At 38.5% G+C, this 14,372-nt stretch overlaps 2 protein-coding genes across 2 annotated transcripts; one reads left to right on the top strand and one right to left on the bottom strand.

Annotated features, from left to right (window-relative positions):
* Window positions 1–445: 445 nt before the first annotated feature.
* On the bottom strand, window positions 446–4,195 carry SPATA22 (spermatogenesis associated 22). Its single transcript, XM_066333677.1, has 8 exons — window positions 4,153–4,195; window positions 3,614–3,742; window positions 2,842–2,896; window positions 2,614–2,709; window positions 1,913–2,216; window positions 1,463–1,592; window positions 975–1,072; window positions 446–637 (listed from the first exon to the last, which is right to left on the bottom strand). The coding sequence occupies exons 1-8, from the start codon at window positions 4,193–4,195 to the stop codon at window positions 446–448; spliced, it is 1,047 nt and encodes a 348-aa protein (XP_066189774.1).
* Window positions 4,196–7,405: 3,210 nt separating this feature from the next.
* Window positions 7,406–13,514, top strand: ASPA (aspartoacylase). Its single transcript, XM_066333466.1, has 6 exons — window positions 7,406–7,792; window positions 9,605–9,800; window positions 10,977–11,070; window positions 11,489–11,596; window positions 12,177–12,286; window positions 12,802–13,514. The coding sequence occupies exons 1-6, from the start codon at window positions 7,566–7,568 to the stop codon at window positions 13,012–13,014; spliced, it is 948 nt and encodes a 315-aa protein (XP_066189563.1). The 5' UTR covers window positions 7,406–7,565; the 3' UTR covers window positions 13,015–13,514.
* Window positions 13,515–14,372: the final 858 nt, after the last annotated feature.

Below are 14,372 nucleotides of genomic sequence, written 5' to 3'. Positions count from 1 at the left end.
ACAAAGCTTCTGAAATAGGGGAAAAGGAAATAGGAACAGCAGGAATAATCTATGGAAGTTAATGTTGGAAGGCAAAGGCACATAAACATGCTCATGGTCCATCACTCATGAAAGATGTTTCTATGGCAAAGGCAAGGAAGTTCTGTGTTCAAATAATTCTTTCTTTTCTACTTCCTCTGTGTCCTTGGGAATCTTCCTACTGCTTCAGGGTCTGTTGTTATTTTATACAGGTATTATACTTATTTTTTTAAAAAAACATTTATCAGGAAACACATAAATGGGAACCCAATGAACACCACACAGCATTTGTTGGATAACACAGCGCAGTGATATTTTCAAATGTTTAACCAGATTTTCACTGGTAGTTTTGGTAAATGTTGTAGTATGTCTAGCCTTTATGGGTGACAATTAGATAAAATGGGGGTTTGGACAACCACTTTGACTTTTACATTTCATTCATAGTTTTTACATATGCTGTCATCTCAACATCTGCAACTTTAACAAAGTCTTGGAAAGTGTTCTGTTCTTGAGCAGTTGCTGGTCTTACAGAGACGCTCTTGAAAATGTTCCTTTTTGCATCATAGGTCCCCATGCACCTGTGCACCCGACCTCTAATGAGTCGTGGAAGCTCACGGTCCTTCATCAAAGCATAATAAACACATAAAACAATTATATCACCTCACATAAAAGCTTTCCACATGGCTGGTTCCCTGAGGGCTACATCAAACACAAGACCTTTACATCAGCTTTGTTGCTGTGACCAGCTACTTAAAAGCTAAACTCAAAGTCTCACCTGTTTTCCTGAAACAGAAGTCTGAAGATGCCTAAGTTGTGACTATTGCTCTAAATTTGGAACAATCCAGTAAAAACGTTCAGCCTGCTGTTTGCACAGTAAATTTATGTTTTCTTTTGGCATTCATAAAAAGGATTAGAGCCAGTGGTGACTGTGTTATGTGTGGACACAGAATACTCACAATTTCATAAAACACGCAAGGCAGGGTCTCCTTTCCATCTCTCAGAAGAAAATTCTTTGCCCCATATGCTCCAGGTGTGACTGCAGAATCCAGTGTGCCTGTCCCATAAAGCAAAAGTTAATCATTCCAAGATTAAAAATTTTAATCATTATATTAAAATATATTAAAATAATATATTTTATATTAAAAATCATTGTAAAACTCTATCACTCTACAGAAAGTTCCTACTAAACAGGAAAATTTATTCTAACACATTCTAAAAACAAAGAAAGGAAAGAAACAGGATGGGAAAACTTGATGTTGGAGGATGACTGAATTGTTATTTTTGTACCTGTTTCAGTCACCTTTGATAGCTGAATGGAAGGGAAATTAAATGGTGTCCATGCCAGTATTCTGTGGGTTTAAGTATTCCAGCTACTGAAAAATTCTCTCTTGTTGTTGCCCTAGCATTATTATCAGATTATATAATTAAAATCTACTATGCTTACCTAAAACTTCAAATAACAGTGGAGTTTTATAGGCATATTGGCTCCAGTGCCTGACACTTTGAATGACTGCAGACAGGATTCGCAAAGAATTCTTTTTTATTTTAGTTTTTACTTGAGATGATGAAATTTCCTTTCAGATGGAGACAAAAGGTTAAGTTAGACATACACACTTGCAATTTTAAAGGGCACAATGGGTATTTGATTACTATGTCAAATAGGCAATAATTACATTAAAATTAGAGCATTTGTTCAGAATATACAAACAACTCCCTGCCAGTTTACTGAGGATTTTAGATTATAACAGTATGAAAATCTCAATTCTCAGTTTCCAGAAACCCCAGGTTTTACTAAGGCAGCTTGGGCTGATGAAAACCTCATCTTCCATCAATTTCCTTTCTTTACTGCTCTCCTCACTGTGCCTTTCCTATTAACCCCGCCCATAAGTTTTACCTCACTTTTCTCTTCTGAGACACAACCAATTCGGTTTTCATTCCTTTTATTTTGCTGAGTATTGTAGTTAAATTTATATGCTGGACTATGATCCTGCAGATTTCTTGCCACAGCGTTGGGTTTCAGTGGCCACTGTCCCTTGGCTGTGTCAGTTTTGATGAGCTGGGATGGGTTACCACTGTCAGGATGTTTTTGCTGCTGGACAGTTTTCAAACTGCTTGAAAAGTTCTCAAACTTTCGAGAAGTTCCATTATCAGGTCTTGAATTGGCTGTGTTACCTAAAGGAGTATATTCATTTCTGTTCCTGCAATACAACAGAGCCTCTTCTGATTACTCATATATGTGATTAAAGTATATAAAAGCAACCCATAAATTGTTGTTTTAGCTTTAAATGCCTTCAAACTCATTTCATTTACACCAAATTTATCCATATACAGGGCAGTGATTACACCTGTGCATAAATCCATCTGACATCAACAGGCTTAAAACCAGGCTGAGTTACTGTCCTGCCTTGTGTAAGGGATCTTTTCTGACCCAAAATTCACATTTTTTCATCATTCTAAAATAAAATAAACAAGGTTTCCTCTGAGAGTGATCTTCAAAGGGTTTCTTTGAATGCTACAGGCATATGGGGAAATGTGAGATGCATTTTCACATAAGAACAGAAAGGAAGAATAATAGACATTAAAGGCTTCACCAACCTGCAGGCAGACAAGTTTTTTCCAGCATTTGCTAAATTAAACTTTGATGCATTTGGCGGTTTCATAAGGGAAGGAGCCATCGGATGTTCTGCTTGGCTTTCAAAGACAAGTTTATAATATCAGTGACACAGCAGCAGCTTTATTGTAAGACACACATGGATTGTTCATGGAACAATTCACATCCAAATAAAAATCAAAAAAGCAACAAATAACTTGCTTTTTACATACCCACTGTTTGCTGCTTTCTGCAGCTCATCCACTTCTGGGTTTGCAGTTCCCCAGCCTAATTTTCAAAAGACAAAGGATTGAAAAATGGATAAAAAAGGAAAAGCCTGAAAGGTAATAAGTCTTTGTAGGCCTCCAATGCTGCTTAATGTCCCACAAACAGGCTCACACAGGAAGGAGGAAGAAAAAAGAAAAAAGGGGAGTGTGATCCTTTGATATTTGTAATTATAAGACAACTTCTAACAAGTAGGTTGCTTCTCTAGATAATGTTCGGTTACAAACATTAGACTTATTAGCAACAGAGACTTTATTATAAGAAAACTTTAAAACTTTATTACAAGTAAAACATAATGAAAGCACTAAAAGCAGAATTCTGCACTGTTCTTTCCAAGTCCAGTTTGAAGAACAGAAGTTCCTTTCTGAACTACAAGAAAGACATCTTACAAATGTTTCTTCATGTAACACAGGACTTGAATGTTGATTGAAATCAACTGAAAACAAAAGGTCAGTTTCAAGAGACTCGATTTAAATGCCAGTGCTACTTCATTCTCCCTCACACAAAGAGTCAAACTCCCTCTAGGCAAGAAGTATTAAAAGCTCAATTGTACAGAGGAGAAAGAAATTTCCTGGAGGACAATTTTTACACAATGAACTTTTCAGAAAGAGATATAAAGGATGCATATAGTTCTTTGATAAAGACAATGTCGGATTTCATAGAATACAGTCAGGAAGTTGAGATTTCTTTGGATTTAGAGGCAGTAAAAATCTTACTTACCAAATGATGAGGGAGAGAAGTCATAACTACGAGTCCCAGAACCAGTATCTGGTTCACTTTTAAGTGGATTTGAAGTGAGGGGCTGTCTAGTTCTTTTCTTCTGATTGAACAGCGGTACAGGAAGACAACCTAAAATTAAAATTTAAATAATACTATATTAATAGCAAAAGGATACACAATCCACACTTAAAGCATGTAAACAAAATTAATTATTTTACATTACACATAGGAATTACATTTCATAAACACATAACAGACCATTCCCTCACAGAATTTATATTCCCAATCCTCTTGTCCTGCACATAATCCCATGAATGAAACCCTTACCTGAGTGATTACCTCCCTGAATCCATCTAAAATCTTGCCCTGTGCAGCAATAAACAGGTAACCCATGCGAGTCCACACAGGAAATGAGGATTTAGGGCTAAACACTGAATATCCTGTATGAATACTACAGACATAAGTGTATTATATGCATTTATGTGTATATAAAAGCATAACGAGGTGTGAACAGGAAGGCACATAAGAAGGGCTGGTACCTGCTGTGCTGCGAGCGGGGGTGTCAGCTAAACTCCTTCTCATTTCTTTGCTGAATCTTAACCGGCAGCAACGTACTGATTACTCCAAATTTCCTGTATGAAAGTCAGATAAACAAAACAAACTAATTAATGCTGCAAGCACATCCAAACTTCACCTGATTTTATGGCGGTTTCTCTTAATAACACTGCAGCTCCAGTGACTGGCATAATTTCGAGGACAAGCCCTAAAACACTGTACTGTAGCTGTACTGAATTTAGAAGATCCACAGGTGCACGCCTAAAATGCAACTGCTCTTTGCAGATTCCGCTCCGCTGAGGGAGTTGGCGGAGGGTCACCGTTTACCGGGCTGAGGGTCAGCCCTGAGGGATGGGGCTGAGGGTCAGCCCTGAGGGATGGGGCTGTCATGAGGGTCAGCGCTTACCCGGCTGAGGGACAGACTTGAGGGACAGCCCTGAAGGACCGGGACGAGGATCACCTGAGGGACAGCCCTGAAGGACCGGGATGAGGGTCCGCTGTGACGGTCACCCTGAGGGACAGCCCTGAAGGACCGGGATGAGGGTCACCCTGAGGGACAGCCCTGAAGGTCCGGGATGAGGGTCACCGCTGAGGGTCACCCTGAGGGACAGCCCTGAAGGACCCGGCTGACGGTCAGCTGTGACGGTCACCCTGAGGGACAGCCCTGAAGGTCCGGGACGAGGGTCACCCTGAGGGACAGCCCTGAAGGACTGGGATGAGGGTCACCCTAAGGGACAGCCCTGAAGGACCGGGATGAGGGTCACCCTGAGGGACAGCCCTGAAGGTCCGGGACGAGGTTCACCGCTGAGGGTCACCCTGAGGGACAGCCCTGAAGGTCCGGGACGAGGGTCACCGCTGAGGGTCACCCTGAGGGACAGCCCTGAAGGACCGGGATGAGGGTCACCGCTGAGGGTCACCCTGAGGGACAGCCCTGAAGGACCGGGATGAGGGTCACCCTGAGGGACAGCCCTGAAGGACCGGGACGAGGGTCACCGCTGAGGGTCACCCTGAGGCGACGCCCGCCGAAGATAACGGACCCGGCCCGGCGCCGCCGCCTCAGGCGGTGCGGAAATGGCGGGAAGCTGTTGCCCGTTCCCAGCCGCTGAGGGCACGGCGGGAGCGGCCCGGCCCGGCCCTTTAATCACCCTTTAATCACAACTCTTTAATCACCCCCTCGGTGGGATTTCATTAATTACCCCCGGCCCCAAGGAAGAGATGTAGTGTGACCCTCAGAAAACCCGGGGCAGAAGCTGAATCTCCAGAAGTGTGTGCACGAAAAAGTGGCTGTAAATAAAACGAACGGCATTCTTCACCCTGTTTGTCTCTTCAGTTGTTCTGGCATTTACACATGGCTGGTTCCTGTTTAAAATCTCACTTTAGCACGATTGGATCTTGTCCTGTTTTCATAAACCTTTTCCTTCAGAAGCTCTCCCAAATATCTGTATGCAGCACATCAAACCAATCTGGATAAACTAAATATCCCACGTCCTTTTTCAGAGTGTGAGTTTTGGCAAAGCGAAGGAATGAGGGATGGGTCCCAGTGTTTAACCCCGAAGAGTGAAAAGTTTCCATGGGAATTTCCATCCATTCCCAAATTGGTGGGTCCTGGGACACCGGGAGTTAAAGTGTTTGGATGGGAACTGCTCTAAGGGGATAAAAGAAGCTTCCATGGGTTTAGTTCCTAACCTCGTGTTTGGAAATTCACTGTCTCTGTCCTAAAAACACTCTTAGGAGACAAACTTCTTGCATGTTAAGTAAGTGCATAGGCGATCTCTGTGTTTCATTCAGTGCTTTGGAAGGAATTACAACCATTACAGTGCCAGCAGCAATAAAAGATAAACTATATGTTCCAGCCCTGCATGTTTGCATTTTGCTGTTTACTCCTCAAACTACTGCTGTGTCTAAATTCAGCAAACCCAGATTCAGAGTGTGAGTTGTGGTTTTGGGTGTTGTGTCACCATTCTGGCACCACCGCTGAAGAGAGAGGTCAAAGGACAGTACAGACTGTCCAGTGCTGTAAAATGCAACTTTACTGCTTTGTTTAATAAATTACTCATTCTGATTAAATATCTGACAGCTCCTAAGCACAGAGTAATACAGCTGAGTATTTAAGTAAAGAGTCTCTGTATTAACTCACTCTAAGGTTCAGCAAAATCTGAATGGGTGAACCGAAACAAAGAGAGCAACTTTTGTAGAAATTATATTCCTGGCAGAACTATTCTAGATAAATCCTGTGCTTCGCTTTTCCCAGATCTACAGTCTGTCAGCCTGGGATATAAAGCCTTTCAGGCACTGGCCAAATATTCTCTAAGTCGTTTGGGTATAATCTTAATAAAAAAGAATTGTTCAATAAACATTCTTTATTCTCTTGCAATCTTAATATTTGTTATGTTTATATCATGAGTCATATATCAGTTGCAAATACTTCTGTCGTTTACAGAAATAAAGCTTATTTTTCTGTTAATAAGACCTTTTATTCTAAATGTTTAGATTCTCAGGATGGAAGTTACAGCTGCTCTTTGGCTTAAGCTTCAGAAGCCTTTCTGAACGCTTTTGGAAATGGAAGAAAAGTTGCTGACTAAAGTTTTTTGGGGAGAGAACAGAACTATTGTCCCATCGTGGTCTAGATCTGTTTCCTTTTTAATAAGAGGCTGCAGAAGTTAGAGGGTTGTCCCTGGCAAAGTTGTTTCAATGTGTTAGAGGTCTGTGTAAGCAGATCCTGAGATAGAACTGGAGCCAGAACTCTGGGTAAGTCAGTCGTGGATAAACTGCACTGTAATTTCAGCTCGTGTTCCTTCTAATCACTGTTCTTAGGATTTCTCAAACAAAAAAAGTTTGTACAAGCCACAACGTGCTTTGAGGAACTTAGCTGTTCTTGGCTTTTTTCAGAAGAAAATACTTGATGTTTCAGCATTGTGTGCTGGACTAGAGCCAAGATACGATTCTTGTTTTGCTGATTTTGCTCACTTTAAATCATTCTGCCCTTATATAATATAATACTTATGTAACTTCAAACACACACGAGAATACCTGTTACTCCTAGTTTGCAGTGCAAAACTGCCTGACATTTAAGTGTAAAAACAGTGTTTTCCACTGTTCATTAGTACAGGATTTCTCTATAGATCATACATTATAAAGACTGCCCAGAGTCTTTAACTTTTGGACTGTGGAACTGTGCCATTAACAGCCTCGGAGATGTTACTAAATACGGAAACTGAAGGGGAGGCTCCTTGGGGAGGGAGGTTGGAAAATCCCGCCTCAAAACTGAGTTGAGAACTGTTGGGAGAAATCCATTCACTTTCTTTTTACATCTGACCTAAGCAGAAGAAAGACTCTCCTACTGGAAAGATTTTTTTTTTTTTTTTCTTCTCCTCAGAGAGAAAACTTTTCCTTGAGCATGAATTCCCCGTGTGCTCGGGTGAGACGGGTGGGGCTCTTCGGGGGCACTCACGGCAATGAATTATCGGGGGTGCTCCTGGTCAGGCACTGGCAGCAGGATGGAGCTGAGATCCAGAGACCAGGAGTGGAGGTGAAACCATTCCTCACCAACCCCAGAGCTGTGGAGAGGTGCACCAGGTACATTGACTGTGATCTCAACCGGGTTTTTGACCCCGAGAGTCTTGGGTAAGAGCAGTTGTGCTTTTCTGTTCTTCTACTTTTCTGGGTTTTAAAATTCTTTCCAGATTAAAATGTTAAAACACAAGTTCCCCTGCTACTTTAACAGTGCGGTCACATTACTGAAATTACTGACCTTTAACCTAAAAAAAAAGAACAATTTGCATGTGTTAACAGACTCACTTCTATTGCTGGTAAGATCAGTCTCAAACCAACACATTATCTTAAACACCATTTTAAATTAGTATTAGATGAGCTGCATTTGTGTGAATTGGAGTACCACTGTTCTGAGTCAGAGTCATTATTTCTCATGCCTTGTGCAATTCAGTTTGGGAGCTCTTCTGAATACAATTAGACTTCCAAGAAATAGCAGATAAAAGCAATTAAACCTAGACATCCGAGTACCTGAAAGAATTGCACAGAAATCAGGGAAGTGTGTTTAATTCTAGTTATGTACAGTAAAGGTGAAAAGTGGAAATTAGAAAAACTTATACTAGAAATAATCTATTCTCAGGCAAAAGCATAGCCAAACCCCTCAATAATGTACCTGATTCATTATATTAAAAGAAATACTGTCTATAATTACTGTAAAATAGTAACTGATTTTACATTTTTTAATAGGATTTGATGTTTCTGTGCTTTTGAGACATCTATTCCAGAGGTGTACTTTGCTATATAAACATTCTTGGTATAGTTGCTAACCAGGTAATTCTGTTTCAGAATATCACAGAAAGGAATACTTATTGTATGTATTTTACAGGCAGTTATTCTTACCTTCTTACTCTACACATCTTTCCATGTGGCTTTTCATCTTAGAATTTTGTTGTTGATTATTACATCTAAGATAAGCAGATGTTAACACATAAGGATTGAGGCCATTCTTCTAATTGTTTACTTTGGAAAAACATAACAACAAAAAAAGGTAGTTTTGTTTGGTTTCAGCTGCTTTGAACACAGAACACTTGAAAAAACACCAGATTAAGACACCTGCAGGTTTCCTTCATATCTTAACTACTATTTCTCAGTAAATACTATGAAGTTGCCTGCTCCTATTACAGAACTATAGTGTTTGAAATACCTTCCCCTGGTCCCTTAAGTGTAGAACCTTCAAGATGACAAATTATTTTACAAAATAAGAAAAAGGAGAGTGATATCTTGATGCTATTGAAGGCAATGGTGTAAATCTCATTTGCTTCAATAAAAAGGATTAATTAACAGTTTTATGTGAAGAAATGTTGAATTACAAAGGCAGAGCTAAGGAATGAAAAGGTGGAAAATGTGATACACAGAGTCTCCTGAAATTACAAGTATTAAAACTTGAGATAGGAAAATCTTCACTGAGCTTTAGGAATAGACTGTAAAAGTCTGATCAGATCATGAGAAGACAAGAAATAAAACAATTTAGAAAAAACCTTGAGGGTGATGTCCAAGGCAAAACATCATGGGCTGGGGTCTGAATATGGGCTCCAGCAGGAGGTGGATCCAGTCTTGGAAGTGCTCTATGTTGTTGTTAAATTTTTAATTAGTTTTATGCATAGGGGGAAATTTTGGGATGTGAGGGAAATAAATCGTTTCCAGCCAAACTTTGATTAAATAATTCTAATACCCTTCTGCACAAGACACAGAATAATCAGCCAGTTACTAGACAATCGTACTTGCTTTCTTCAACAAATTCAGCCAATTTTAAGTTTGGTGATTAAACAGGTGATTTCAACTCCAGTCAATTTTGGATTTAAAGTAAAAAGAAAAGGCTAATACGTATTTTGTTGACTGTAAAGCCGTGGAATGAGCTTACTAATTTCTTTGTGCTGATATTAACAGCAGGCCAGTGGTGGAAGATATTCCATATGAAGTGAGGAGGGCTCAGGAAATCAATCATATATTTGGTCCCAAAGGTAGTGATGATGCCTATGACCTTATTTTTGACCTCCACAACACCACTTCTAACATGGGTGGTACCATTATTCTTGAAAACTCCAGGGATGACTTTACAATTCAAATGGTTCATTATATCAAGGTAAAACTAATTTAAATGAACTATTAAAATAGATTATTAGTTGTAATGTTGTATTACTATATATTATTTTGTAGTTCCTTTGAATATACTATTTTTTCTTCTGCAAAACTGTTTAAAATATTTCATTACTCATAGGATGATTTTTTTAATGAGAGCCAATTATTAATTTGATTATAATATCAGGTAATTCAGATTTAAACTAATCATATCTTCATGTATTAAAATGAGCATTATTAAAACTGATGGGCAAAGAGGAATACTTAGAATAACATCTATGAAAATTAATGCAGTTTAATCTACTTTCACACTGATCTCTCAGGAACTCAGATAAATTTGGGATACACATGCTAAATAGTTAAACATTAATTTCATTAAATAAAGAGACGTAACAAATAATGGAAGTTGGTAATGACAATTTTCCCTGATCAGTGATGTGTCTTTAGAAGGTGTTTGATTCTGCTGTTCCTGAAGCTGATAAGTTTTGGTAGAGTGAGGTTTGCAGAAGTGCTGCTTTAAACATAATTTGAATTCTGGTGACCTGGACAGTGACTGATGGAATCCAGGTTGGGCCAATGGTGTGGATTTTTTTCCCCCTTAGAAACAAGGCCTTTTCAAACTTTTTTTTTTTCCTTATTACATGTTTTGGTTTTTTTTTTTTTTTTTTCTTTTGGTAATGCTTATAAAAATATATGAAGATCTAAAAATCTTTTGACTAAAATGATACAAAGAGTAATGGTGAGCAGTCATCAAGAAAGAAGCCTCAAGTAGCAAAAATGCCAATAAAGAAGATTAAAATGAGGCTTAATTCACAATCTGCATCCTTATAAGAGAACTGGATTCTAACCCCAAATAAAATAGTTAAAATCTGCTTTATGGTATTTCAGTGCTCACTTTTGGAATCATGCTGAGGAGATTTTTTTTTCTCTGCTGGCAGTTCAGGACTAGAACTGTGCTCAGTTCTGGTTCAGCGGAGCTGCCTGGCATCAGTTAATGGAACAGACACCAACAAACACAGCTTTGTGCATTTTCTAAAGATGTCCTACTTCCTTGAGGGCCCTGAAATAAAGGCAACATATTGAAGACATTGTGTAAATCACTTCTGCATCAGTAATCTTTTGTGGCACAACATTTTAAACCATTTTGCATGACAAAGGCGTTTTTAAACCATCTCCACAGAACGCTTTGGCTCCAGAACCTTGTCCTGTTCTGCTGATTGAACATCCCAGCCTGAAATATGCAACAACTCGGTCTGTGGCAAAACATCCTGTAGGTAAATATCAAATCTAAAGGTTCTTTCAACCCACCAGCAATGATTTTGAAATATGGCTGTTTTCAGATGTGTTCACTGCCTTATGCAGAGTGCTCTGAGCACCAGGAGCTGTTTGTTTGACAACATCTTTACCAAAATGAATGTATGTGATTACCCATTCTTCTGCAGAGTTCTGATTTACACAGTCAGAGTTCTGGCTTACAAAACACAGAAGTCCTAGAACTCAATTAACCCACTTTTTGCAGAAAACCTTTATAATATATGACAAAGACCTGTTTACCTTAAAACCCCACAGAATTCTGTGCCTTAGACATTAAATACTGACCCATCAGACACTTCTTTCTTCTGTGCAGTGAAAGCAGGTGATGTGTGATGGTGACAATAAGTGACATTAATAATCTCCCTCATCTCCAAACAGGTGTCGAGGTGGGGCCCCAGCCACAAGGTGTTGCTAGAGCTGATGTTTTGGACAAAATGAGGAAGATTGTCAAACATGGCCTTGATTTTGTGCAGCTTTTTAATGAAGGTAACGAGAGGTTACAGCATCCTGTGTCATGTCAGTGGACTATTTTAGGAGAATATTTTAAAATATGGGTTGGGCTATAGCATTTTTAACAGGTAAAAGGTGGGGAGAGAAGTAAAAAAAAATCAAAAATTTCAAGTCAGACCTGTGCACTACCTAAAATACACTCTGACAAAATAAATGTTTTTAATTATTTCAGAGTATGTTTTGTCAGTGGGTTGGGGTTTTTTTTGAAATAGAAAGAAAATAATACAGTTTATGCATGTCAGAATTTCCATGCTTGTGCTGGAATAGTAAAGATTAAATACCACTGATGCCACTCTGTGCTGTGCAGCACTAGCAAACAGACCTTTCATTGATTTCCTGATCTACAAAATAGGGGTTTTTAAGTGAAAAGTAACATTTCAGTATCAAATTTAGACTTGAACTTCATATGCCCCAATACATGACTGGAGCTTTCTACACCTCGGCTTTGAGGGAACAACCTGATGATTTCAGCCACTCTGCAGAGAATAAATAATGCAATGTTCTTTTTAACAGGCACTTTTTCATCTTGACATTAAATTTCATTTCTTCTTTCTAGGCAAGGAATTTCCACCATGCACAATCGAGGTTTTTAAAATAATGGAGAAAGTAGATTATCCTAGGAATAAGAATGGTGAAATTATTGCAATAATTCATCCTAAACTACAGGTACATTCTAGAATAGTTTCCTTTTGTGACATTTTCTATTTATTCCTGTGTTTCTTCTGCTACATTGTTGTATATTTTAGTAATAAATATTTTAAATGCCAATATTGCCAATGGGTTTTATTGAATACTTTAGATCTCCCCAAGGGTTAAGTTCTCTCACTAAGGTCATACATTTATTATTTCAGGAACTGCCTTGGGAATCACTGAATCTAAAATCACTACAAAGACAATAGGGTAGCTTATGCTTTAAAACATAAACCTAATTTTTAATTCTTAAATGAGTGTCTGTTTTCAATCAGTTGTGAGCATCTGCAGTTTCCTTCTAGTTCACTTTACCAGTGAATTCTGAAAATGAGGGCCAGACACACAAAATTATGTATTAAAATAAAAAGGAATTCTTTTAAAAGCTTTTGTCATAAACTGCAGAAATTAGCAAAAGTAGCATTAGCTCAAGAATCACATAAAATATATAAAAACCTGAAAGTAATATATGCTATTTATTTTCTTTCCCTAAGGATCAAGACTGGCAGCCTCTGAAGAATGGTGATCCTCTATTTTTGACTTTTGATGGAGAAGTAATTCCATATCAGGGGAACTGTACAGTCTATCCAACATTTATTAATGAAGCTGCATATTATGAAAAGAAACAAGCTTTTGTAAAAACAGAGAAAATCAAACTCACTGCAAAACACCTCAGGTTGTCAGTCTCAGAGCAGAGCACTTCCTAGGAGCTTGTTACAGATTTTTCATATTAAAAGTGAGTTTCTTTGTGAAGTCCAGGGTCACTCAGTAGTAACTTGTGGGATAAATAAATGCAGAATCTAATTTTAAATTGTAATTTAATTAACCTTGCTGAGCACTTTGAGCTCTATTGTCATAATGCTGATTATGACTCTGTTTATTGTTCTAATACAATCCTATAGATGCCAAGAATTTATAAATATTTTTATGAAGTTTTTAGGAAGAAGCTCATCCACAGTAGTACATTACATACAAAATTTGCAGCTTTTCTATTTCATAACCCCAAACCACAATAGCCAACACTTTTTATAGTGGGTTGATCCTTGAAATTAATTCCTCAGGTAAACACACAAAATGTGAGACAAAGGAAAAACTGGGCAGAGAGAAACATGGGAGGATGTGCATAATAAATGATATTATCTGCATATGTGACTGACCTCCACTGTGCTGAAGTGGAAGCCTTGGGATTTATTTTGTTTTTATACTTCCAAACATAAAAACAAGCTAAAAACAGGATTTCAGAGAAATACACTCTGAAAAGCTTTACATTTTATTTTAGTGTCTTTCACAGTTAATTCAAGATGCTGCTGATTTAAGGCAAGATTTAGGCAGTTATTCTGGTTTTGTTGAAGAGCAGTGCACAAACCATACCTGAGTAGTCCAGAATGGAAATTAAGAAGAATTCCATATAGGGAGACTTGTTCTGTATCTGTAGAGACAAAGCCTGTCATAACATCTTAAAAAGAGAAAAAAATGGGGGTTTAATTAATTTTCTGAAGTTGTTTGTCACATATTTGACAAGTTGATGATAAACATTAAGAACTTTGCATAAGGATATATTAATTATTTACTGGAAGATTAATTGTTCAGGTAATTCTCATATTCTACCTTTGAAAAGTGATGTCATCCTCATTTACTACTAAAATTTAAAGTATTTTTTCCTTGCCTTTGTGTAAGTCCTATGGCAATAAAATAAAAACACAGGGCAGGATATTGATCGAATTACAAGTTTTATTTCCTTAATTTAAATAAACATGGTATAAAAAGCACAGAATTACCTGCTCTAGTCATTATTCAGAGTGTCCTTGGTAAAAGCCTGGAGGCAGCACATGGCTCATGTGAGGTGGCCAAGCCCTGTGGCCACACCAGGAGGGCATTTCCTCAGTGAGAGCTTTTAGAAACAACCCCCAGCTCATTCCTGGGCTCATCCACACGGTTTTGGACCTGGGCAGTGGCTCAGCACATCCTTGTTGGGCTTTTTGTGCCTTCCCTGTTTCCCAGGCAGAGTGGCCTCAGCACAGCACAGAGGTCTGTCTCATTGTGTTTCCAGCAGCCTCCTGGCCCA

This window comes from Sylvia atricapilla, chromosome 20 (assembly GCF_009819655.1).
Source record: "Sylvia atricapilla isolate bSylAtr1 chromosome 20, bSylAtr1.pri, whole genome shotgun sequence".
Classification (NCBI taxonomy): Eukaryota; Metazoa; Chordata; class Aves; order Passeriformes; family Sylviidae; genus Sylvia; species Sylvia atricapilla.
The sequence above is the reverse complement of the archived record's forward strand: the minus strand, read 5'-3'. Positions and strand labels throughout refer to the sequence as shown.